This window comes from Coloeus monedula (assembly GCF_965178545.1).
Source record: "Coloeus monedula genome assembly, chromosome: 19".
In the NCBI taxonomy this organism is placed as follows: domain Eukaryota; kingdom Metazoa; phylum Chordata; class Aves; order Passeriformes; family Corvidae; genus Coloeus; species Coloeus monedula.
In genome coordinates, this window is record NC_138799.1 from 5965457 (window position 1) to 5989704 (window position 24248).

General features: G+C 51.1%; 1 protein-coding gene across 2 annotated transcripts in view; it reads left to right on the forward strand.

Annotated features, from left to right (window-relative positions):
• Positions 1–314: 314 nt before the first annotated feature.
• Positions 315–24248, forward strand: part of CACNA1G (calcium voltage-gated channel subunit alpha1 G) — a gene marked incomplete at its 3' end in the record, with an annotated part of 97798 nt that continues 73864 nt past the window's right edge. For both annotated transcript variants that reach the window (XM_082293824.1, XM_082293825.1), the window contains exons 1-8: positions 315–422; positions 917–1050; positions 10648–10745; positions 12725–12884; positions 14664–14955; positions 15458–15550; positions 17156–17966; positions 19440–19804. In XM_082293824.1, the coding sequence (XP_082149950.1) occupies positions 330–422; positions 917–1050; positions 10648–10745; positions 12725–12884; positions 14664–14955; positions 15458–15550; positions 17156–17966; positions 19440–19804 (2046 nt within the window). In that variant the 5' untranslated portion in view covers positions 315–329. The remainder of the gene's footprint in view (positions 423–916; positions 1051–10647; positions 10746–12724; positions 12885–14663; positions 14956–15457; positions 15551–17155; positions 17967–19439; positions 19805–24248) is intronic.

A 24248-nucleotide genomic window follows, 5' to 3' on the forward strand; every position in this document is an offset into this window, starting at 1 on the left:
TGGGGTTTTTTAGTTTTTTTCTAAAAGTTGATATCGCTCATTTAATTTAATGTTTTAATCCATCACATAAGCACTCAGCACTCTTGCCATGCAACTTCCATTTTAGAATGGTTTTCACATCAGCTGTAGCCACTGATGGCAGCACGGGGAGAACACGTGCAGGTATCTAAACATGCAAACCCAGATAGCGCCTAACGTGGGGAAGCTGGTCTGCTCCTGGCCTTAAAGGCCATGGAAACCTTTCCAATTCAGCAGTGGCTTCTCGTGGATACACCTCTGGGTCCATTGCCTCCTTGACGGGTGTGTGCAGGTGGTTTGAGAGGGTCAGCATGCTGGTGATCCTGCTCAACTGCGTGACACTGGGCATGTTCCACCCCTGCGAGGACATCGCCTGCGACTCACCACGCTGCAGGATCCTCCAGGTACGGCCCCGGAGCTGCTGGAAGCTCAAGAGCAGCCTCAGGTTGATGTGGAGAGGGAAGGACTGAGCTGGGTCCAGCCATGGTTGCATTGTGTCCCAGGATGGCAGGTCCTGCCTGCATTGTCTGTCCTGTCAGCGCCTGGAAAATGCTGGTTTTGGTGCTGGGATGAGAACACACAGTGCTGTCAGGCAAAACCCCTGCCAGGCTGTGCCAGCCCCAGCCTAGCCAAGCCTTTCTTGGAGTGCTTGGGAAGGCCAACCGTCTAGCAGACAGTGAAAGCAGAGGCCAAAATATGCTTGTCCCGTTATCCTGGCACTGTGGGTGCTGTTGGGCCATCTGGGCTGAGAAGAGAGAGGGCTGGTCTCAGCACAGCTTCTTCCCAGGGATTTAGCTTTCAGTGGTGCAAGAGGAGACCTTGCTGGACTCAGGTCTTCTAATTCCCTCCCTTGTGCAAGTGTGCAGGAGCATCCCTCTTCCCTTCCTTTCTTTTGCAGAGCTTTGACGACTTCATCTTTGCCTTCTTTGCTGTGGAAATGATTGTCAAAATGATCGCGCTGGGCATTTTTGGGAAGAAATGCTACCTGGGAGACACGTGGAACCGCCTGGACTTCTTCATCGTCATTGCAGGGTAAGTCTGGGGAGGCAGCTCCTCTTCTTCCCGAGTCTCTCTGTTGTTATTTAAGGCTCTGCTTGGCAAGCACTGGATTTGGGGGAGCAGCTGGTTTGCAGCAGTGAAGGCTGGGGCCGGCTGGGTGTCGGTGCTGTTGGTGTTGTCCATCTCAGCTTCCCAGCAGGGATCACTCCTGAGCTGCAGCTGCCCCTCTGGTGCTCTCAGTAGCTTGAGGGAGAGCTGATGCTCAGCTCACGGAGAGAGCAGGGCAGGGTGACAAAAGTTGTTTGTGGTGGATTTGGACCAGCCTGTGCCCTGGGGCTCCTTGCTGGGCGCTGGGCTTGGCTCTCCTCCCTCCAGCCCACCAAAGGTTTCAGTTTCCATGGCTGGAGTGGGCGGCTGGGAGCACAGAAGGCTGTGCCAGGAAGGATCTCCACTGAAATGCTCACGATTACCCTCATTATATATATACCTATTTTTTTTCTTGAGGGAAAGCAACCACGTTTGCCTTTCTGAGTGTTTTCCTTTCAGAGGCACCTGGTTTGAGTTAAAGGCTCTTCCAGCACCCGAGAGTCTCCTGGCAGAGGCTGGAAATCCACATGAAAAGTCCTTGGCCAGCGGCCAGCGAGCTGAGTTTCTTTGACACACGAATCTCTTGCTGGCCCTCGCCTCCCCTCCCTGCCTCAAGAGCCCCAAGACCTTTGGGAAAACAGTGGGTTTTTTCCTCTTTTGATAGAGCTAGGGATCGAATTTACTAGATTTTCTTGGAAAGAAGCAGAGGCCCCTCCCAGCTTTTCTTTTCTTGGAAAGAAGCAAAGGCCCCTCCCAGACCTGGCATGGGTTTGATGTGGCCCGAGAAGGGGCAACACCTTGGTGAGTTTTGCTTTTGGTCCATTGCTGGCCTCACAGGGACATGGCCCATTCCTCTGGCAGTCAGCTGGAAGAAGTAAAACAGAGGTGCCAGGTCTCCCAGTGCATCCTTAGCTTGAAAAATTCATTGCTGCAGAGGTGAAAGATGCAGTGAGCTTCAGACCCAGGAGCTATAATTTTCCCCATAAACCTGTCTTCTGCAGGAGGCCACAATCTCCTGCTTACCAGCCCCACCAGCCTCTGGCTCCTCGGTTTAGGAGAATGCTCAAGGTTTCCTCCTGAAATGTCTGAAGAATGTTAGGGACAGCAGTGACAGGACGTTGGACAAGAGGGGACCACAGGTCCAGTCAGGTCTGGGAGGGTTGTAGCAGGGCCAGCAGCACATCCAAGGGCTGGAGCTTGCTAAGCCACCTTTATTTCTTTTGGTTTATTATGTCTTTTACTGGAATTATTTGTGATGAAGAGCCCAACCCAAGCAAGGCCGGACATCCCATCTGGGGAAGCATGGTCACAGATGCTGGGCTGTTCCTGGGGTGCTGCCACCTTCCCCTCCCAGCCTGGTCCTGCCTTTGCCTGTTGAACTTGCAAAGCCTTTGGAGCCAGACTTATCCCTGATGTGCTTCTGTGGGGACTCCACCATGATGGGACCTCCCTCTAGAGGGACACCAGCAGGGACCATCCTTATTCCTATGCCAAAATATCACTTCTCTTTGCTTAAGCGAAGAAATCTCTGCTCACCTACTGCACCCAGCCAGGTGTTTGGTGTGTGAGGGTCATCTCCTTCCTGGGCAGAGCCACAGATCCCCGCCCTGCAGCAGCTGCTCCCCCACCCCTGATATGCAGAGACGTTTTTTTGCTGCAGAGATTTTTTGCAGCATGGCAGCCTGACCCTCTCGTGCCTTCTGCCAGGTCAGCTTTGCCTCTCACTAAGTGATGGCTCTTCCCTCCACGTGCATGAACTGTTCCCATCTGGGTCCCATCAAAATCAATTTGGCTGGCAAAGGATCGAACTGGATTTAAATATAAAACAGCCTCTCCTCCCCCAGCACTGGCCTTCTCTGCTCCCTTTTGCGCCCTTGTGCTCTCCTCCAACCCTAGCCCATCCATCCTGAAGTGCTGCATCCTACTCAGAGCATTGCTTCAATCCTGGAGGGCCTGCTGAGTGCCAGGGAAAGCCAAAGGGGCAGCAGGAATGGGCCACTGCTGTAGCAGAGAAAAAGTAAGGGACTCAAGCCCTCAGTAGATCTAAGATATAGGTAAAAAACACCGTAAGGGATAAGGGATAAAAGAGCTGCAGGGTCAAATCCCAGCCAGCCAGAGGGAAGTTCTTTAGGTAGCCCTTAGTGCAGCTCTTTGGTTCCCAGACAGGGCAAATTACCCCAATGAGCTCCCAGCCCGTGGTGCTCACAGCAGAACACAGGAGCAAGGGAGGAGCTGAACTCTGCGTGGAGGAATTCTGCACCTGAGCAGGTGTCAGGAAAGAGGCCAGAGCCAAACTGGGGCCCTGGAGAGGATGTGCCAGGGCAATCCTGACAACCCAGCTGGGTTTGCTTAGACACCAGATAAAGCGAGTCACGTTTTTATGGAGGTCTCACATAAGGGCCTCAACCAGGCTCCCCAGCGAAATGACAGGGGAGGAGGCTGAGGTTTCCATGTGGTCCAGGTGACCACAATGCAGCAACTTTGGTTTTGTCTTCACATTTTTTCTCTGCCTTTTATGTGCAAGACACGGACGGAAGAAAGCAGCAGCAGAGTGTGAGCTCCCCAGTACCCAGCAGGACCCCGAGCTCCTGCTCTCCTGCTTTCCCTGCCACTTCTCTTCCCATGGGCTGCAGAAAGTGATGAGAGGGGAGAGGAGAAGCAGCAAACTATGTCTGTGGGGCATCAGGTGGGGAAAGCATGTCATACTGGGGCTGCACACTCCCACAGGCACAGCATCCGTAGAAATCCTTCCCAGCCGCCCCCAATTTAGAACAGGCTTCAACCCACACCGCCTCCCTCCCCGCAAAAAAACCAAACTTGTGGCATTTTATCCTGCCCATTCTTTGAGAACTTTCTAGACCTGACAGAGGTTATCATTGTGGAGAAGCCTTTTTTGTGCATTTTTGCCCCAAATCTGCCTCTTGAAGGGCTGGGAGAGCCTCTTGGATGCTGTCCTTGCTCCTGCTGGCCGCTTCTGTGGGATGCCATTAAGTGCTTCTCAGCTCTGTTAAACTGTCCAGACCAATCTCACGAACTCATGGAGAGTAAATGACTTCTTTGTGACAATGTAATGCAGTTAGTGCTAATTGTAGAGTGTGTAATGTCTGCAACACATCTCTGTAATTACAGTAAAACTTGCCGGAGATGAGAATAGTGCCGCACTATCAAAAGCCTGCTCAGGCAAACACGGCTTTGGCTGCAGGTTATGGAGTTGTGTGGGGAAAAAGGGGATGGAAAAAAAGTGATGAATGGCATAATTATGTTGCATTATTTTTAGAGGAGGGGATTTGGGGAGTTTGCTTGTGAGAGAACACTCTCAAGGTTAACAGGCATTGCAAGCAGCTCTTGCCCTCTAAATATGACTCGATATAATTTTGACCTCTCCCAGCATAAGACACAGATGTATTGAGGATGGATGCTTGTTTACATCCCAAAATATGCAGAAGTGGTTTCTGTTTAATGCTGACTGAGGCTTGCGCTGATGAGCCAGAGCTGTGGGATGGAGATGTGCCCTGGCTTGGTGTCTCCCTGGCCACTGTAGGACCCAGCATCCACTGTCTTCCCAGCAGGGCACAGGGACATCTCCTCTGCTCAGTCCATGGGAAGAGGGTAGCCACGGACTGAGATCTCCCTTCTGCTCAGCTGAAGCCAGCCCTAGCCCCACACGTTGCTGCAGCCCCAGCAGCTTGCAGGACAACAGCTTGTTCCGGCTTTGTTCAGATAAGGACTTCCATGGACCTCTGCATCCGTGTAGATTGAAATAGGCTTGAAGCCATCCTCATCAAAAAACCCCATGGTGTGATTTTGGAGTTACCCTGTGCAGGGCCAGGAGCTAGGATTTGATCTTTGTGGTTCCCTTCCAGCTCAGGAGATTTCATGGTTCTATTCTATAATTCTAACCTCAAAATAACAAAAATCCCTAATGGTTTATTGCTTTCCCATGAGAAAGCTTTACACCAGGGGATAATTTGGAGCTGTAAGAGCTCACGGGGTTCCTCTCTGCCTTCCTGTGCCCACGTTCTGCTCCCCACTGAGCAGGGCTGTGCATCATCCCCTGTTGGAGCTGTGTGGGTCTGTGGTTACTCGGGGCTCAGTCAGTTGTTTGGCCAAGACTGAGGAGTCCTGTTTGTGCTTTGCTCATTGTAATGGTAACGAGCCTCTTCAAAGACTTTGTAGGAAAGTTAAACACTTCTGGAATATTTCGCTTACGACTGAAGAGGAGCTGGGGCTGGAGGTGGTTGGCAGCCTGCTTTATTCAGGAACAGACACCACTTCTTTCTCTCTTTGCTTCCTGAACATTTCTAATGTTTGTTATATTTTTTTTCTCCCTCTGTTGAAGGCTGTATTAAACAGTGAGCTCCACTGAAGCCTTCATAAACAACCTTTAAGGATGTCTTTCTCCCTCCTGGTTTTGAGTGCTGAATTTCAGGGATGAAATAGGCTGCAGGAAGCCCTGTTGTGTTCATAGGTGACAGGAGAGAAAGGGATGCCGCAGCCCCCACTCCATCCCTGCTCCATCTAAACCTGGATGGGGTCTGAAAAGCTCTTTAGCTCAGAAATTGGAATGAGGGCTATGGTGCCAGATGGGTCCCTGTGGGGAGCTGTGATCCCATGGCTGCAGCAGCCAGAGCAAGATTCCTGCTGAGTGCTCTGGGTGAAGTTCCAGCATGTGGCCTTCACCCCGCAGCGCCAGATCGCTCCACAGGCAGGCAGGGCTCCTCTGAAGGGCATTTTATCTGTACAAAGCTGATCAAGGGGCTGTTTCAGCCCCCTCGTTCAGACACAGGGAAGGAAGAGCTGGTGTGGGACTGCCCACAGGAGCCCCTGCTGCAGCCTCCCACTGCAAAGGCTGTTCTTCCCCCATATATTACTCTCTTCATCCCTTAAAAACAAAACTAACAGGGGGGCAGGATGAATGTTGCTTTTTCATCCCCTCTGCCTCTGTTGAGCCCTCTGATCTGAGGAACAGCGCATGGGGACGTGGCAGCAGTGCCCTCTGTGCTGCCTGGGCACCCCGAGCGAGCACAGGGGGGTAATTGCCCGTGTAAGAGGCTGATTTGCACACGCAATTACCCAATGTGCAGCCACTGCCGCAGCCACAGCCCCTCTGGGCAGCAGGGAAAGCTGCACCAAACCTGCTCCCAGGAGCCTGGCCCTTTCCTGGGCTTTCCAGGGTGGATGTGAGTGTCCTGGAAACTAGGAGCCTTCTCTGTGGCCATACCATGTCCTGACTAATCCCAAATTAGGTGCTTTCTGCTCTGAGCAGAAGTGCCAGAACAACATCAAGCCAACACTCATCATCACGAACCTCCAGAAATTCGGTATCTGGGGCTGAGCTGTGCAATTTAATGTTTTAAGTTACTTTTGGGTGGATAAAGGGTAGCCAAGACCGGGGCACTGATGAAATCCATGGCTGTGGATGCTCTGTGCTCCGTGCTGCCTTCCCACAGCCTTTGGAGCAGAGCATCCCGAACGAGCTGCATCCCTGACTCACAGAAACCTGCTGGGTAAAAGAAAGCCCTCAGCAGTCTCCCTCGCAGCTGAGCTGACTCAAATCCACCTGTGAAAAGCCTGGGGTTTTTTTTAAGTTTTAGGACTTTTAAAAAGGTAATTCTTTAGTTTCTTTCAGTTCTTCAGCTGAACTTGCTGCTGCTTCAAAAGCCTCATTAGTCAAGTGTCCTGGCTGGGACACATGGTGCAGCTGGATCCAGCAGGCTGCAGGGTTCATGCTCTCTGTGTGCTATTCTTTTTCTTCTGTTCAGCTTGATTGAAATGAGTATTTTTAAAATTAAGCAACACCCACGAACGCGGTGAGACTCGCAAGGCTCCAAACGCAGCCCCTGAGTGAAAGCAGAGCACAAGCAAGCTGGCGAGAGCCAGGGGGAAATTTCATTCCAGCTTTCTGAAGATACAGCGCCGCCTAAATAATTTCTCCTTGTCTTTTCCAGCACTGATGGCTTAACATCACCCACTGATGGCTGTGCTTTGTAGATAAAGGGTGTCTATATGCCCAGTTTTGGAAGCTTTTTAACGCTGAATAAATCTCAGCCTATCTCTCCCCGGCAGTGCAGGGCTCTGAGTGTGCAGGGGGTGGGCAGCTCTCGGGAGTGGCCCTGCCTGCAGCCACTGCTGCTTTGCCACTGGCTCCTCGTGTGACCTTGGTCACATCCCCTGGCTGTGCAGCATCCCCAGCACCCAGCTGTGAAAGGGGAGAGTTCAAGCTTTCCTTGGAAAGCGCCCTCAGCAGAAACTCTCTGTGTGGCTCTGCTGGGTTTTCACAACATCTTCTACTCCCTGAGCAGGAGTGATCCCGGGGATTGGAGCAGAGTCAGGGCTGAGAGCAGGGTGTCTGAGAAGCGGTGCTGGCTAGGTGTGAGAAGGGCTTTGCTGGAATTTCTGTGCTCTGTTAGAGGCTCTCTGGGTAAGCAGAGCCCCTTGAACCCTTCCTGTGATGCCCTGAGCATCGCTTTTGAAAGCCGTTTACCTCAGAGTTGCTGCCTGGCATTGCACTCAGGAAATCCTTCCCAGTGCTTTGGGTTTTACATGAGAGAAACCCCAGCATGCTCCAACTCACTGTCTCCAGGCAGAATAGGAATGAATTTCACCTGCCTGGTCCATCCTGAGCCATCCCTTTTGCCTGTCAGCTGAGCCTTGGGAGTTTTCCTGCTTGGAGAAGCGTTTGCCAAAGGTTTGCATCAGCTCCCTCTCTGCATCCCACCACCAGCCCGTTGTACGTCTGGCTTTGCAGATGCTCCACTTTTATTCTTAGAAAGTCCTAAATATTTCCGCTTTCCTTCTGAATAACTCCAGCGATCGGGGGTTGCTGATCACTCTGACGAGCTGTGAATCCATCCTATTTAATGCTGAGTTTCTCTCTGAGCCTTTAACTTGGCTGGGCACCAGGTCGGTGGCGGCAGCGCTGACAGGCATCGCGCCTTCCCCTCTGAGCAGAGATGACATTTGAATTGAAGCTTCATCAAGAGCCTTTTACACTGCAGATTTCCAATGCATAAATGCTATATATGCTGGTAAATGTACCTGTCACCTCACCAGCTGGTGACATCCTGACATTTGCTCTCCCTGGGTATCTTCCCTTGCCAGGGATGCAGATTGATTCTTCCCGTGCTTCCCCTTGCCTTGGGAAGTGACCTTAGAGCTGGGGACTGGTGGTGTTCTCACTGGACTTGCTCTTTAGTGAGTGAACTCTACTGACATTTTTTTCTCCAATACTGGGTTCTCTCAAGGCACTTGAGCTGTTGGTTACCAGCAAGGTGTGGACCCTGTAGTCTGGGGCTGGGGCTGAGCTTGGCAGTGCTGTAACACCAGTTCTGGTAGCCGTGTCCAGCAACAGGGGCAGGAGACCACCTTCTTGCTCTTGGCCTTGGTGTTCAAGTGTTTGCTCAAGCTTCTGGGTTGTTGTTTGGCTTGTTCCTTTAAATTTGGCATTATAATTGTTCTTTAATGAATTAAATCAAAATGCATTTTACAGCACGTCCTTTGCAGCTTACAAGCACTCACATCTCTGGAAGTGCGTCTGGAGCTGTCATTAATCAGAAAATGATTTGTCTTGGTGCAAGTAACCGTGTGCTGCTCTGAATTTTGCTGGCAGCCTCTGTTTTAATAATGGATGAAAGAAAAGCTGTGTGTTTGGTATGGGCTTTTAACCTGAATATTGCTAACCATACAGAAATCTTTTTGAACAGCGAGTGAAACTTGACAGCCATGACAGCCAGGGAATCCACTGCCCCTCTCCTCACCTTAGCCAAAGCTTGCCCAGTGCAGGGAGTCCTGTGCACTGAGGAAGGGGCTGGTTTTCTACCCCCAGGGTAGGTGGGATTTTGTGAACACACTGCCTTCCTTTCTGGTCAGAGGCTGAGAACAAATTTGTAGTATCCATATGTGCCTGTCCAACCTCCATCTCCTGGGACTGTCCCATTGCTGTGGGGGTCAGCTAAACAGAGAGGAATATGTTGAGGTTATTTTCATCTTAGTTATAGTTTGATCATCATGATCATTCTCGTTAGAGCCTATCAGATAAAGCCTCACTGCACTGAACATAGAGTTGTTTATTTGGGGGCTGGAAGGGGAGTCTTCTCCCCCCTGGGTGCCCCTCACCTGCTGGAGGACAGGAGGGAGAGGAGTGGGTTTGGCTGATAGCAGCAAGAGCAGAAGCCTCCAGTGTGCTGCAGCCATGGCAAACCCAACACGGCACTGGTGGATCCTGTGGGATTTCCAGCAGGGAGGGAAGGGACAGCACTGATGCCTTTGTGCAAAGAGCGACCAAAACTTCCTCCAGAAACTTGATGCCTAATCAGGTGAGATTAATTCAGACCAGGGCAAGTGTGGAGGAAGGTTGTGACTGTGAAGCAGAGAGCCTGTGTGTGAGATGGGGCTGGAAGAACTTGATTTGTTTGACTTTGCAAAATCAAGGCTGAGAGGAGATGTGATTTGTCCTCTGTAAATACATGGGTAGGTAAACATCAGAGACAAATAACAGCTCGAGAAGCTACTTAAACGACAGTGCTGCCATAAGAACAGATGTAAATGAGCTTGTCCTGAATACATCCAGGCTGGAAGTTAGGCTTCTAGCCATCAGAGTTGGAGGGAGGGAACCTCCCAGCTTGTTTGGAGATGGAACTTGATAATTTTCGGAAGAGATTAATATCCTGTGGCTGCCTGTGGCAGTGGGAGCCCGACTGCGTGGGGAGCCTCAGGGTTGTGTCCCTTGACTTTGCCTGGCTCTGCCTCTTCGAGAATATTCTGGGCAGAACTCTTGGATCTTCCCACAGCCAGAGAGCAAAGTCCTGGAGGTGTTGTGACTGAGGACTCTGTTGTGCTTGAGCAAAGGTGCCATGAGAAGAGTCAGAGGTGCTGGGGCACCCCAGGGACTTGCAGCCATCCAGGTGCATCCTAAGACTAAGTCCTGTGGATGTTACTGCTCCGTGTCCTGAGCAGACTCTACCAGACAGTGGGAGCACTGGGAGGTTCCTTGGTCCATGTTTGCCCCATTTTTAATCTGCAAGTGTCACCAGTTTTGTTCCCACCTGCCAAGGGTCTCTGCTGGGCAGAGGTAGCAGAGCTCAGTGTCCTGTGCTGCTCATCTTCTGTGGCCCACTGAGGGGTCTGCACCAGGAGGTGTTCTTCCTTTCAGGACTGTGGTGGTGCTCAGCACAACAAACTGGGATTCATTACAGTATCTGTAAAATTGTTAAAAACAGGGCTGTGCCTGGAAATTTCCCCTCTGGAGCGTGCAGGGATTTTCAGAAGCTTCTGCCTGGCCCTGTGCAAAAAGAGGCCCAAAGCAGATGAGAGAGAGATCTGTGGCTGTGTGAGCTGGTGTATCACATTCCTCCTCATTGACTTTATCCTGATACGCAAACAACCCTTAATTAATTCCTCTGGCAAACTTTCCTGATGGGAGAGACGCAGTAACAAGTCCCTCTGTGAGCGGTTGGCATTTAATGTTTGCTTTATAACGTTTGATAATCTAACATTTCTCCACCGGATCCGTGACACTCCTCAGTGGTTTTGTGTCTTTCTCAGGATGCTGGAGTATTCCCTGGACCTGCAGAACGTCAGCTTCTCAGCCGTCCGCACCGTCCGAGTCCTGCGGCCACTCAGGGCCATTAACAGGGTCCCCAGTAAGTCAGATCCTAATTCCTCCCTGTTGGGGCCAGCTCTCTGGATCCACGCCCCAAAGATGGAATGGCAAACCCAGATGCTTTGATCTTACATCACAGCTCAAATGTTTGCCCAAGCCTGGCAGTGCTGGGTGCTACCACCACTATCTGGGCTCTTTTTGACACCTGTGGCATCAGAGAGGAGTCAATAAGGTATCCAAGACTGTCTTCAGACACCTTCCTTTCTCATCTGAAGAGGGCCTGAGGAGGCTACTAAAGGGCTGCAGGTGATAGGGATTGACTGAGCCAACAGCCTTTGCCAGGCAGTACAGGCAGAGGGGTCTGAGCCATGCTGCTCCCACCCTCCCTGACATACTCCATCCTCCCCTGGAGAAACTGGGGTGAGGAAGTCTTGTTGTGCATGGAGATAGTCCCCTGGGAAGTGCTGAGGACCCCAGAGCTGGTCCATACAGCCCAAATACATACCATACAGCCCCAACATCTCCAAAGCAGACCTGGGTGGGATGGGCAGTGGCTCTCCAGTCCTGGTTTCTCACGTCATGGACAAGGGTCTCAGCCCTGCCTGAAGCAGCAGTGGGTGGCATTGCCTGCTGGTGCATGGCAGCCCAGCCACAGATGACACTGGCCATCACAAACCCTCCCACTGCCCCGTGCTGGGCAAACCCCAGTGCTCCATGAGAGACACCGAGCACCGTCCCTCTCGGAGCTGTAGGGATCAGGTATGTTAAGTACAACTGCACCAGAAGCATCCTTCTCCTGGTCCTACAATCCTGCTCATCAAATCCAGTACTGTTTTAGCCAAATTAAATCTGAGTCTGCACGCCCCTATCTGAACTGGCCCAATGCCTTGATGAGAACTAATCAGCTTCAGTTCTCTCTGCTGATGCTGGAAGTGCCTGGGATCTATTTATTTTCCTGCTCCTGACTCTTGAACTTAATCTGGCTTTGCTGCTGATGTTTCAATCATTACAGAAGCTTCAGAATCCTGTTTGCAATGGGGTTTTTTTTATCCCCGCTGCTGAACTGGTGGATAGCTGAATTTATCCACCACTGTCTAACTGGGGATGTAATTCACTTAATGTGTTTTGAAATACTGGGTAATTTATCTTGTCTTCTCTGCAACGTAGTTACAGTGGGATAGAAATGCAAGGTGGGAAAAATAAAAAATGAGCTTTGTATGATGATCAATGCAATAACCACAGAAAGTAATTTTGGTTAATTAGGAGCTGATGCAAGGTGGTTGTTCCCCAGTAATGGAGTAGAAGAAAAACCCTGAGAGAGGAGGTGACAGCATCAGGATAAGAGAAAAAAGTCTTCCTGAATATCAAAGTAAAGGGTGCAACAGTAACGCTTTCTTGAGATAAAAGTCAATATAAGCAAGTGAGAGAATGTAGAACATGGGGAAAGAAGGAGAGTGAGAGATGAGCAGAATATTACACGGATGTCAGATTAAATCATTTTTTTGTGTGTAAATGTCAAGTTGAAGTCACCATCAATTTGTCTTTGTTACAGAACTGGCTGTTCCTGAACTTGTGAGAATTAACTGCCAGAGAGAGTCCTGTATATTAAAGAAGTGAGGGCATTTAGGGTAGATGAGGGGAAATAGGGAAGGAAGGGAATTTTGAAATATACTGAGTGGAGAAAAAATACGACTGAGCGAAGGAGAATGTCAGAATTTAATCTGAGGGAAGAAAGGAAACATAATTGCTAGAAAACTTTGGAGAAGAGGACTTGAGCAGGGAAGGTAGGTCTGGTGTCCAGTAGCAAGGCACGAATGAAGGCGAGTGTTCCAGGGGCTTTGGGGGGAAGCCAAAGGGGATGGGAAGCTGTGAGTGTTCACAAGCCACATGTGGGTGATGAGGATGGAAGGAAAAGAATAGAAGGAAATATAGTAGGAAAAGTATCAGTGGAAAGGAAAAGGTCAGGAGGACAGAGGTGGAACAAGAAGATTCAACGTGAGGTTTTCCTCTTTGCCTCAGGTATGCGCATCCTGGTGACGCTGCTTTTGGACACGCTGCCCATGCTGGGGAACGTCCTCCTCCTCTGCTTCTTTGTCTTCTTCATCTTTGGCATTGTGGGAGTCCAGCTGTGGGCAGGTTTGCTCAGGAACCGCTGCTTCCTCCCTGAGAACTTCAGCATGTGAGTCTGTGTGGGCAGCACCAGTGTCTCCCCAGCTTGAGGGAGGCTGTCCCTTCAGGATCTCCTCTGTAAAAAAGCCCCCTTCTCTTCTGTAAATGCTCCCTGCTCGTAAATGCCACCATCACTCCTGCTTGGGCACACACAGCAGGAGCAGAGCGAGCTGTGACAATTTGCCATTTGCATTTGCAGGCTGTCCTTAACCCTCAGCTGGCACTTGGGAACCTCTCTGATTGATAAAAGCCTCCAAGAAACCCTCTGAGAATGGGAATTCAGGCTTTCTAAATTCAGCATATCATTAATGTGTGACCTTTTCTGTGTGGAGACGCTCAGGTCTGAATCTCCTTCAGTGGCTGGTGCTGTTTATTGCCATGACTTTTGTAGTCCCACCTAAACCCCCGGAAATGCTGAGGGAGCTTCCGTGCATTTTTGATGCTAGATACTTTTCAGCCTCAGAGCAAGAGACAGTCTCTATCCCAAAGTGTTAATTTTCACAGATCCCTGAATTTTTAAGGCCAAAAAGACTGTTGTGATCAGTTTTCTGGCCTGACGTAGCACTGTTTGGACAGTGGTTGAAGTACCTGATAGCTGACCGCCTCTTCCAGAGTTTCCATGCCTGTTCTACCTACCTGCTTTTTTCAACCACTTCCATCCCTTCAAATGCTTGGAGAAAGGCAGGTGACTGCAAACCCCTGATGGCTCTGCCAAGTTCTGCCACCCCTGACACCTTTCAGTGGATTGCTGACTCCCCAGGGTGGATCTGGCTGGATTCACACCTGGATGGAGGAATCCTACAAGCCCAAAGCCTCTTTCCTGCACACAGCAGGACCATGTTGCTGCTGCTGCTGTGGCCAGGCTGGCATGAGGCACCTTCCAACATCTCCCACCCACCTCCTGATCAACTCCCACCCCTCTTGTAGGTCATGCCCTCGAAGGGTGGCTGGAAGTGCCATTACCAGGACACGTCCCTGTTCAGTAAATGTCAGCCGAGCAGGGGGACAGTTTCACCACCGAGAAAATCCAATAGAGCCACAGGTTTGGGTGCTGTTTAATTGAGCCAGAATTCCAGGGGTTTAGATAGGCTTTGAAGGGTATTACAGGCAATTCTGCAGGAATTAACCAGGCTGAACTAGGCTTAAAAATATCTTTGCAAGCTTTAGTGGGAGTCCTGGCAGCATTAAGGAGATAGTGTGTTCAGAGCAAGGAGCCAGTTTCTGGCTGGCCATGGGTTGTTTCATCTCCCTGAAGAGTATTTTTGCCTGGTTTGCTGTGGTAAGGCCACCCTCAGAGGGAATTTAGAGCTTATCTGTGGGCTGAACTGACATGGTGAGATGCATATGAAGGCCCTGTCTCTGGTTTTTAGGAATCTTGGGAGGTCCTTGTACATAGAGTCTCCCTAAACAATTCTCAGCATCTCCAGAAGGACAGGAGATACAGGAGCTTAAACTAACTGATTTCCATCTTACTGCAGCAAAGACATTTCAGAAAAGCCCTGTCACACTGAATCCTTCTCTTAGTCTCCTAAAGTCAAAGCCAGAGTGCTTCCAGATGGAGTAACTTGTAATAATGCCATCAGAAGGATTGCCAAGGGGTCAAGTGCACTGCCTCAGTTTCTCAAAACCAGCTAGGGACATCAGCTCACCCTGTGGGGCTGCAGAAAGTCCAGGGGGATTCCTTCTCTAAAAAATAGCTTCAAGATGCAGAAAAGCTGTGCTGTTACAGCTCCTTGCCAGATTGCCTGCAATTGGTGTGCAAACCCCAGCCCTGTCTGGACTCTTTCAGCCCCTACACGGTGGATTTGGAGCGGTACTACCAGACAGAGAACGAAGATGAAAACCCCTTCATCTGCTCCCAGCCCCGGGAGAACGGGATGCGCTACTGCCGGAGTATCCCAACGCGGAGGGAAGAGGGTCTGGAGTGCACCCTGGATTATTATTCCTATAATGACACCACCAACACATCTTGTGTGAACTGGAACCAGTACTACACCAACTGCTCTGCTGGGGAGCACAACCCCTTCAAGGGAGCCATCAACTTCGATAACATTGGCTACGCCTGGATCGCGATCTTTCAGGTGAGCCCCGTGTGCCAACTGTCACGAGGTGGGCAAACAGCAGGTCCTGCCCCCAACATGTTCCCAGGGGCTGTTTAATTGCACTCCTGGGGGCTGTTTTGTACTAGTGAGCACTTATATAGTAGTGCACAGGTGCTCAAAGTGTTAGGGATACAATATGATGCCTGTTTTGAGAACGTCTCCACCTCACATGCATGGACAAAACCCTGTGGGCGTGCAGTCAGATGATGCTCATGCGGGGCAGAGCCTACAGACTGCTCTTCTCTCTGCAAAATGCACTAGTGGCCCTTAAGTCCAGCTGGAAAGGGGCTGGATGCAGGCTGGGCAGCTGGTGATGTGGCTGTTGGCATTGGGAGGAGCAGGATTTGGCTCCTCAGCATCTTGTACTGCACCAAGACCAACTATGGGGTGTCAGACATGACCCAGCCAGAAGAAACATTGCCTGTGCACTTTGTTGTAACTGAGCCTTGAGGAGTTTGTTTGCCCTTCCTGTCTCCACCAGGTCATCACGCTGGAAGGCTGGGTGGACATCATGTACTTTGTCATGGATGCACACTCCTTCTACAACTTCATCTACTTCATCCTCCTGATCATTGTGAGTGGCCTTAGGGGAGCAGGGGGGTCCTCCTGGCCTCTGGAGAGAGCAGAGTGGAGTCACCCAGAGGAACAGGGCAGAGGATGCAGTGAATATAAAAGCTGAAGTAGCAACCAGCCTGCTGGGAGAAACGCAGCTTCCCTACAGAATTGTGCTGCAGCTGCATTTTGCTGCAAACATGAGGAAGGAAAGAAAGATGTGCTCAAGCGGTGGTAGATACGCTTCTGTTGTTGGTGCTGCTTCTACTACTTCTCTCCTTGTGCTCCAAGCTTCTCTGTCTTGCTTGCCATCTTGAATTTAAGTTTTAAAGTAGGCAAATGTCACCTGGTCTGTTTTTGAGTGCCAGAAAGGGAAGAGGCTGCCCAAAAATTCCCCCACATTGAAGAACCCATCTGCTGGGTCCTTGGTGCAGTGGGGATGTTTCAGGAAAACAGTCCCAAACTTAAGAGAGCACATTAAGAAAGGAGGGGAGAGATTACTGCCCACAGCCCACCCACATTTCACAGCATCATCCGAGACCACCCACAAAGGAGCCAACAAAGAGTTTCTGTGGGGTGGGCTTCATGATGGGCTTCATCTATGCAACCAGAATTGTCTACAGTGACTGGCTGAGCTCGTTGTCTAGACTCCCTTTATCGTCAAGGGAGAAAAATAGGTGCTTTAACGGGGTGATTCATCTCCTCTGAAGGTAGACATCCAAAATAAATTAGATGCATTGCAGACTTGATGCGCCTATTTCTCTCTTGACTCTGAAGGATCATTAGGTGCCTCACTCAGATGCAGCTAAGTGAGATGAGTCCTTTTCTTGCTACATAAGTGATCTAAGTCCAGAAAAATAGCTGCACGTTGTCAGTTAGGTCATTGTGGGGATTTCTGCTCCTCGTCAAACCAGGACTCAAACCCTGATGAGAACGTAGATGGTTGTTTAGTCCATGATGCTGTTTTCTTCTATTAGCTTCCTCAAGAGAGAAACAAACCCTTGCTCTCAGCCTCCCCAAGATGATGAAGAGGAAGAGCAAGCAGTACTTTTCCAGATGCCATGCGAGTAACGTTAGCAGTGTGTGATAGTCCGTTAGCACGTCAGTAATTCCCTGTGATCCAGGCTGGGCTCTACAGAAGGCAGAACCTCATGAAACCCTGGCTGGAAAGAAAATCTCCAGGCTGTGGGTACAGGCTGCTGATGCCCTTGCGTAACAGTCACCCGCAAATTCCGTTAGCAGGGGAAAGGGATCTGCTCGCAAGCTGCCCACACATTGGCAGAGAAAAACACTCCTATCAGGAAGGCTCAGTGCATTCATCGTAATGCCACTAATTGTGATAATTACAACTGCTGTCTGTGGAGGGAGAAAAACACCATCCTAAAAGAGCAAGAGTTTTTGTCAAAATAATCTTCTCTCATCTTTGATCTCTGACGTCCTCCACGAAGGGCTGGCGTGGGAGTCCCTGGAGTGGGAGCTTGGGGGGGTGAGTCAGCCCAGCCAGTGGTCCCCGCTGGGTGACGCAGGGAGTGGGGTTGGCTGGGGTTTGTCCCCCACTCTTTGTGCCCTACAGATCTGTGGGGTGCCACAGCCACACTGAGGTGGCTGATGTCCCCTGTCCCCTTAGGTGGGCTCCTTCTTCATGATCAACCTGTGCCTGGTGGTGATAGCGACACAGTTCTCCGAGACGAAGCAGCGCGAGAGCCAGCTGATGAAGGAGCAGCGTGTGCGCTACCTGTCCAACGCCAGCACCCTCGCCAGCTTCTCAGAGCCAGGCAGCTGCTACGACGAGCTCCTCAAGTACCTGGTTTACATTGCCCGGAAAGGCAGCAAGCAGCTGGTGAAGGCCTACAGGGCGGCAGGCGTGAGGATGGGCTTCCTCAGCAGCCCCACGAGCAAGGCAGGAGCCGAGCGGCACGCCAGGAAGCGCCGGAGCAGGAAGAGATCCTCCGTGCACCACCTCATCCACCACCATCACCACCACCACCACCACTACCACCTGGGCAATGGGAACCTGCGGGCACCCCGTGCCAGCCCGGAGATCAGCGATGTGGAGACCAGCTCACTGCACAACGGGACCAACCGGCTGATGCTCCCTCCCTCGGCACCCAACTCCCTGGGGGCCCCCAGTGCCTCTCCCAGCAACACCGAGTCTGTGCACAGTATCTACCATGCCGACTGCCACTTCGAGCCGGTGTGCTGCCGGTCGTCCCTGACACAGCCAAGCCTCGGCTTGCCAAGCCCAGAGGGGATCCCCAAGAACATCGTGGGCAGCAAGGTGTACCCCACAGTGCACTCCAGCACCTCCCATGAGATGCTGAAAGAGAAGAACCTGGGGGAGGCGGCGGTGGGTGCTGGGAGCAGCACCTTGACGAGCCTCAACATCCCGCCCGGGCCGTACAGCACCATGCACAAGCTGCTAGAGACACAGAGCACGGGTGAGCCGGGGCTGGTTCTGCATCTGGGGCTGCTCTCCAGACATACAATTTTTGTCCTAATTTTTTTCTCTCTCTGAATTTTTACAGGGTTCTTTTCAGTCCATGTTACAGAGAAAGGTGATGGCTTTCCAGGTGAGATGAACAGGAATCTTCCAACCTACCTAATGCCTCTTATAGCCAAATTTAGGAGAGAGGTTTCAACCTCCCAGACTTCATACCTGCAATAATCCAAGGGATATGAGGATTTTCAGTGAATCCATTTTCTTTGCAATCCCCATCTTGTAGATTAGACAAGTACAAGAGAACTGGAGAGGGACTTTGACAAGGACATGTAGTGATAGGAAGGGGGGAATGGCTTTAAACTTTGCAGAGGGTGGGTTTAGATTAAATGTTAGGACAAAATTCTGTGATTTTCCCCCACCCCCAAACCATTTACAGGGAACACTTCCCAAATCCTGTACTCCCAAAATCAGCTAGAGATTGTAGATGGACACCTTCCAGATCTGAGTCCTATCGCACCCCTGAGCACCGTGTAGCTCTGCTCCCACGGGACACAAGGCTCAGGGAGATTGAGTGTCTGCTTTGTGTGAGTGCTCAAGGGCAATCACAGATGCTGAGTATTAAAAATCTGTGATTTGCTCAGGAAGCCTGTAAGAGTCAGACACTGAATGCATCTTTATTGGATCAAGGGTTTCATATTTTCACTGCAAGATGCTCTTTCCCCCTCCACATCCTGAGATTTGGGAGTTCAGGCCAGTGTAGTCCAAACACTCAGCCTCCAATAAGTGTTTCGGCCAAGCTTTCCCAGGCAGTCACTGCCTTTTCCACCCCACTGCAGTGGCATTGACCTTTCCAGCCAGGAGCTGTGCAGGGAAGAGACCAAATCCTGCCCCCAGCCCAGAGACTAAAAACACAGACCTGGGCTCTGAGTTGGTTTAGCACAGGGTTTGCATTCTCACTGCTGAGTGCTGCCATGCAGGAGTCAGGCACACGCGTTGCCTCTCCTTGCAGCCAGCTGGTGGGAATTTTGGGGAATATCCTGCTGGTATTTCACCCAGGAGACACCTGGCAGCTGCCATTGAGGGCAATGCGTGGAGAGGGAAGCTGGTGGTTTTGGAGCATCAGCAGAGGGAGCAGGAAAGAAGGCTGCTAACAGTGCTCCCAATAATGACAGCCGGGAGCCTGCCAGGACCGGGGCAACCAATTGCTTCCTCCTTCCTGTCATGGCTGGAGATGTAATGAGGTGTGCTCAGGGTCCACAGCTGGGGTGGTGTCTGTCTGGGGGCAACAAAGAGAGCTTCATAAGAAGAGAGAAGAGCCAGGGTTTTAACCCAGCAGGAGCCCTTTTCTGATAAGGAAATGCCTGTCGTGTCAGGGGCAAAGGCTTGGCGCTAACAGGGACTGGGGGTTGCTTCCTGCAGCCCCCTGTCCCAGCTGACGAGCTGCCCTTTCCCTGTCCTGCTGGCATTTCAGGTCCCTGCCAAAGCTCTTGCAAGATCTCCAGCCCCTGCACCAAGCTGGATGGTGGCTCCTGCACCCCCGAGAGCTGCCCTTACTGCCTCACAGCACTGGCGGGCGAGGCCGAGCTGTCGGACAACGAGACGGCTGACTCAGACAGCGAGGGGGTCTATGAGTTCACACAGGATGCCCACTACAGTGACCAGCGGGACCCACAGCGGGGCAGAGCCCGGGCCAGGAGAGCCAGCCGGGTGCTGGCCTTCTGGCACATGGTGTGTGAGACCTTCCGGAAGATCGTCGACAGCAAATATTTCGGCCGTGGGATCATGGTGGCCATTCTCATTAACACGCTCAGCATGGGGATCGAGTACCACGAGCAGGTGAGTGCTGTCCTGGCAGCTCCTGGTGCAGAGGGGTTGCGGGTGGATTTATGGGTCCGAATCCAGCTGCTGGCGGGATGATTTGGGGTGAGAGGCATCGGAATGCTCTGGGAAGGGTCCCAGGGTGAAACAAGGCAGGCTTTTTCCTCTGAGCCTGTTTCCAGGTTGCAGCAATCACCTTGGCTGGTACCTGGCTATGCAAGCTCCTGCATCCCAGTCCTGCCAGGGATGGTCAGCACCATGCTGAGACCACTGCCCCCTGGGCAGCACCAGGCAGTGCTGGGGTCTGTGGTGAGGGGACCAAGGAGGGGAAGCAGCCCTTTGCCACCAGGCAGTGTGAGCCTGGCAGTGCTTGGGGTGCTGCCGGCAGCTGTGGGCTCTGCGGGCTCTGGGGTCGGTGCAGCTGCAGGCAAGGAACTCTATTGAATTTGCACTCTCTGGAGAGGAGGTAACAAATGGCTTTGCCTCCTCAGTGAACGCTCCAGTAGCAGCATGATGAGTCCAAAATAGACTCATCACTGGCTATTCCTCCGCTCGATTATCTGAGTCCTTGCAGGCAAGAGGCTGCCTCTCCTCCAGCCTCTCACCACTTGTCACCTAGCAGAGCTTTCCCTATATATAGTCATTAAGAAAAGGAGTTGCCACGTTCCTCTTGAAACATCTCCATGAGGATGACAAGAACTCTGCTTTCAAAGAGGCTTTGCATGCTCTGGCCTCACGTGGGTTTTGTGGCTGCTGCTGGGGCCCGCCTGGCGTGGTGCCTTTGATCCTGCCTCAAGCACAATGTGCCTTGGGGCTGCAGGTGCATGCTTCCTTTGGGGTGAAGAGTTTATTAGTGGGGACGCAGAGATGCTGCAAAACCTTGTTATAGACCCCTCCCATTCTTGAGGGCTCCCAGCATGTTGCTTCTTCTGGGATGCCAGAGCTCTGTGCTCCCAGAAAGACACAGCCACCCCTGCGCCAGCACCAGCCTTGGCTGGGAGCTCGTTGCATCTCAAGTCGTGACTCCACTTTTCTCCCCTCCTGGCATGTTTCATGTTTGCTGAGTTGCTCATGGTTGCATGCAGAGGTGTTTCTCCCCCAGCTCCCGGTGGAAGCGGTGCTGGCTGCAGATTGACTCCCAGTTCCCCTGTCATCCTGTGGCATTAATGCCTCAGTGACCGAGTGCCGGGGAGACGTGGCTGTGCTCAATGTGTCCCTTCCAGCCAGCACCTTCCCCTGAGGCCCTGACACAGTCTGGCTGGCTGTTGTTTTCAGTACACATTAAACAGTGGCGCACTCCAAAGTCCTGCTGGTTTCACCTTCATTTGCTGCCCTTGGTGGGAGCTCTGCTTGAGTGGTTCCACCTTTATTTAATAATCTTGGGAAGATCATCTCGGAAGAAGCTGGGAGGAGGTGGTTCACAGAAACCAATAAACACTTTTATTCCTCCCTTGGCTGGAGGGTGGAAACAGATCCTTGATCTCTTTGCTGTGACTGCCCAAGGGGCAGATTGTCAAAGCTCATTCCCCTTTACCAGGGGCATCTTTGGGAGATGCTGGTGTGGACTCCCACCTGGGGGGACCACCCCACTGGGGATGGGTGGCTGAGCAAGCTCCCATCATCAAACACTCTAGGTGCAACACGACTCCTCAATTCTTTGCTTTGGGAGAAGTAGGGCAGGGGGTTTCTGGTTTCTGCCCTGGCCAGTGGTGAGTCCCAGCAAACATCTGGATGACAAGAGGCAGATTTTTGTGTGGTTTTCGGGTAACAAGGGTGAAGGAAGCTGATAAGCGTGGGGGGACTCCAGACACGGTGGGTGGTTGCTTTCTTTAATGGTATTTTGAAGCCACTACTGTTCCAGATTCCTTTCTCCCAGGCATTTGGAGGGAATAGCAGAGCTTGTTTTTATTAGTTCATCTGCTTGAAGTGGCGGCAGAGAACAGAGAGGTGTTTCTTTGTAACCTCAGAAGGCTTAGAGTTGGCAATTTCATAATCTGACAGTTATGAGAACAGGAATTAGAGGGGCAAAATGCTGGACTGGGCCTTCCTGCAGAGATTATAAACACTGAAACGTGATTTTTTTTCTTTTAGAAGAGCCTTACCTAAAAGTGTGAGTGATCAACCATGTCAAATTTATCTTTACTGACTGATGTTTGCAAAGACATGAGGGCGCTTGAAGAGTACTTGACTCCATGACTTTCTATATTAAGCTCTCTGCTTATTTAGACAATATTTACCTCTTGGGCTTTCCACATGCTGCCCTGGGCACAGTGGGCTATATTAGGGTAAATATTTTAAGGGCCTATTTTAAGGTGTCATGTCAAAACCTTGTGTTGTTTAGCAGCCCTTGGCAGAGGGACTGCTCCTCTCTGAGAGGAAGGACGGGCTGGAGGTTACTCGAGAAGGAAGAGGCTTCTGTCCACCCATCTGTCCCCAGCAATACTGGCTGGGATTCAGCAGCTCTGGTACCAGAGCATCCTGGTCTTCAAGGTCCTCGTAAGATTATGAGGATCCTCATAATAACCAGGGAGAAAAGTTTGCCCCTCTGGAGGTTTGACATCCCTGACATCCCACCTTGGGACAGGCAGCCTAGAGAGACCCGAAACAGTCTTTCAGTCCCTTGCTTAACAGACTCAGCAACCAGAGTAGGCCAGGTTGGGATATTTAAGATGACAGTGGTTCTCTGAAGGCACATAAAGATGAGTGGCAGTTGGGAGTGTGTTGGAAACGCTGGCCCCAACCTCCTGCTGTTTATTTGCACTCACTCATCAGTCAGCCTGGCCAGACTGAGCACCCATGGCCAGGGCTGCTAGATGAAGCTCCTCTTCCACCCAAAGCTCTTTTCCACAGGCCACCTTCCATAGTAAATTTTCAACACACATTTTACCGTCACATGGCTGGGGCTTCCAGAGCTGGATTTCCTCTTAGCTCCTTCTGGCATGAGCTGACTGACTTTCTCACTCAACACCAGGTTGTTTCCACGTGGTTCCTGCATGTGCCTGAGCTGTAGGTACACCTGACCGGGTGTAATTCTGTGTTTCCTCCCCACCCCACCCATCCAGATCCAACTCCTGCTCTTCTCTGGCTCTAGGTGCAGTGGGAGGGAGGCAGAGCAGTGTGAGGTGCTCGCAGCACTCGCCACATCGCGGCTGCTGGGCAGCGGTGTGAAATTCTCTGTCAGGGAAATGACAACCAGATTGCCACGGATTATTAACGTGGCTGCTAAATAGCTTGTTTTTCTACAGAGATGAAGCAAAATGCAGGTAGAAACTATTAGCTTTGGATAGAGGAATATAAAGGTGATTTAAAGGTAGACTCGGGGGGATTTTAAATACACTGTTGAACCAATTGACTGATTTGCCTTAGGGAAGCTGAGCCTCTGCAGCACTGCGGGTTCAAACAGCTGGGGCTTTGCAAAAGATTGTTCTGCCATAGAGCAGGAGTAAAATGTGCTGCTAAACCAGAGGGTTTCTGTGCTGCTTCCCCCCCAGCCCTGGCTGTAAGCCAGGCTCTGTTCCATAATGTGCTGCTTTTATTTTCCTTTTTTTCCTCCAAGTCCTTTCTTGGAGTGAAAAGCAAAGGCTTTAGTACGAGGCGTGATGTTGGACTCCTCAGCAGGGGAAAGAATTCGGCAAGGGCTTCCTTGAGGAAGGGCTTTGGGGTTTTGTTTTTGTTTTTAAAATCTGGTTCATATTGAGCTTCCTGGCTGTTCTGAGTTTCCTTGTCTGAACTCGCATTGTATGAACTATACCCTACATATTCATTTGTTTAAATAGCACTTGAATTTCAGCCGCCGTCTCTGCGGTGTTTTGCCATTGTTAACATAACAAGAAAGAGACTGGAGAGTCCTTCACTGGCCTCCCCAAAGCTGCAGTGGGTTCAAATCCCTGCCTGGATCTTGTGTGGACTTGGATCTAGGTTGATCTAAAACCCTGGTGTCTCTGAAAGAAAGAAGAAAAAAATGTGTTCAGACCTGCGGGGAACCTTCAGTTAATTTTTAAGAGCAAATTGGAGAGGTGACAAGGGTGAATGACTCTCTGGGACAGCACCTAAGGAGAAAAGCTCATTATCTATCCATGGGAGGCAGTTCTTTAGGGAAGTGGGATGAGGCGATGCCTGACATCCCCCCAGCATGAGTACAGCCAGTGGAGGACCCCCAGCTACCTGCAGGGTGTTGTAAGGATCCACAAAGCCACAGTGCCCTAAGCAAAGGTGGGCAAACTCCTTCTGCAGGAGACAGGAGCAGCCTAAGACCATGGCAGTATCTCAAGCTGAATTCCTGGTGCATCCTGCTGCAGGGGAGAGAGAACGGTACAGATGATGTAGAGTTGTCACTGGTAACATTACGATCTAATAGCTGCTGCAGCACGGAAATATCAACCATCTGTCCCAAGGAGTCAAAGGAAACCTTGCTGGCAAAATGCATTAAAGTGTCTATTTATGTAAACAGTCAAGGCTCGAG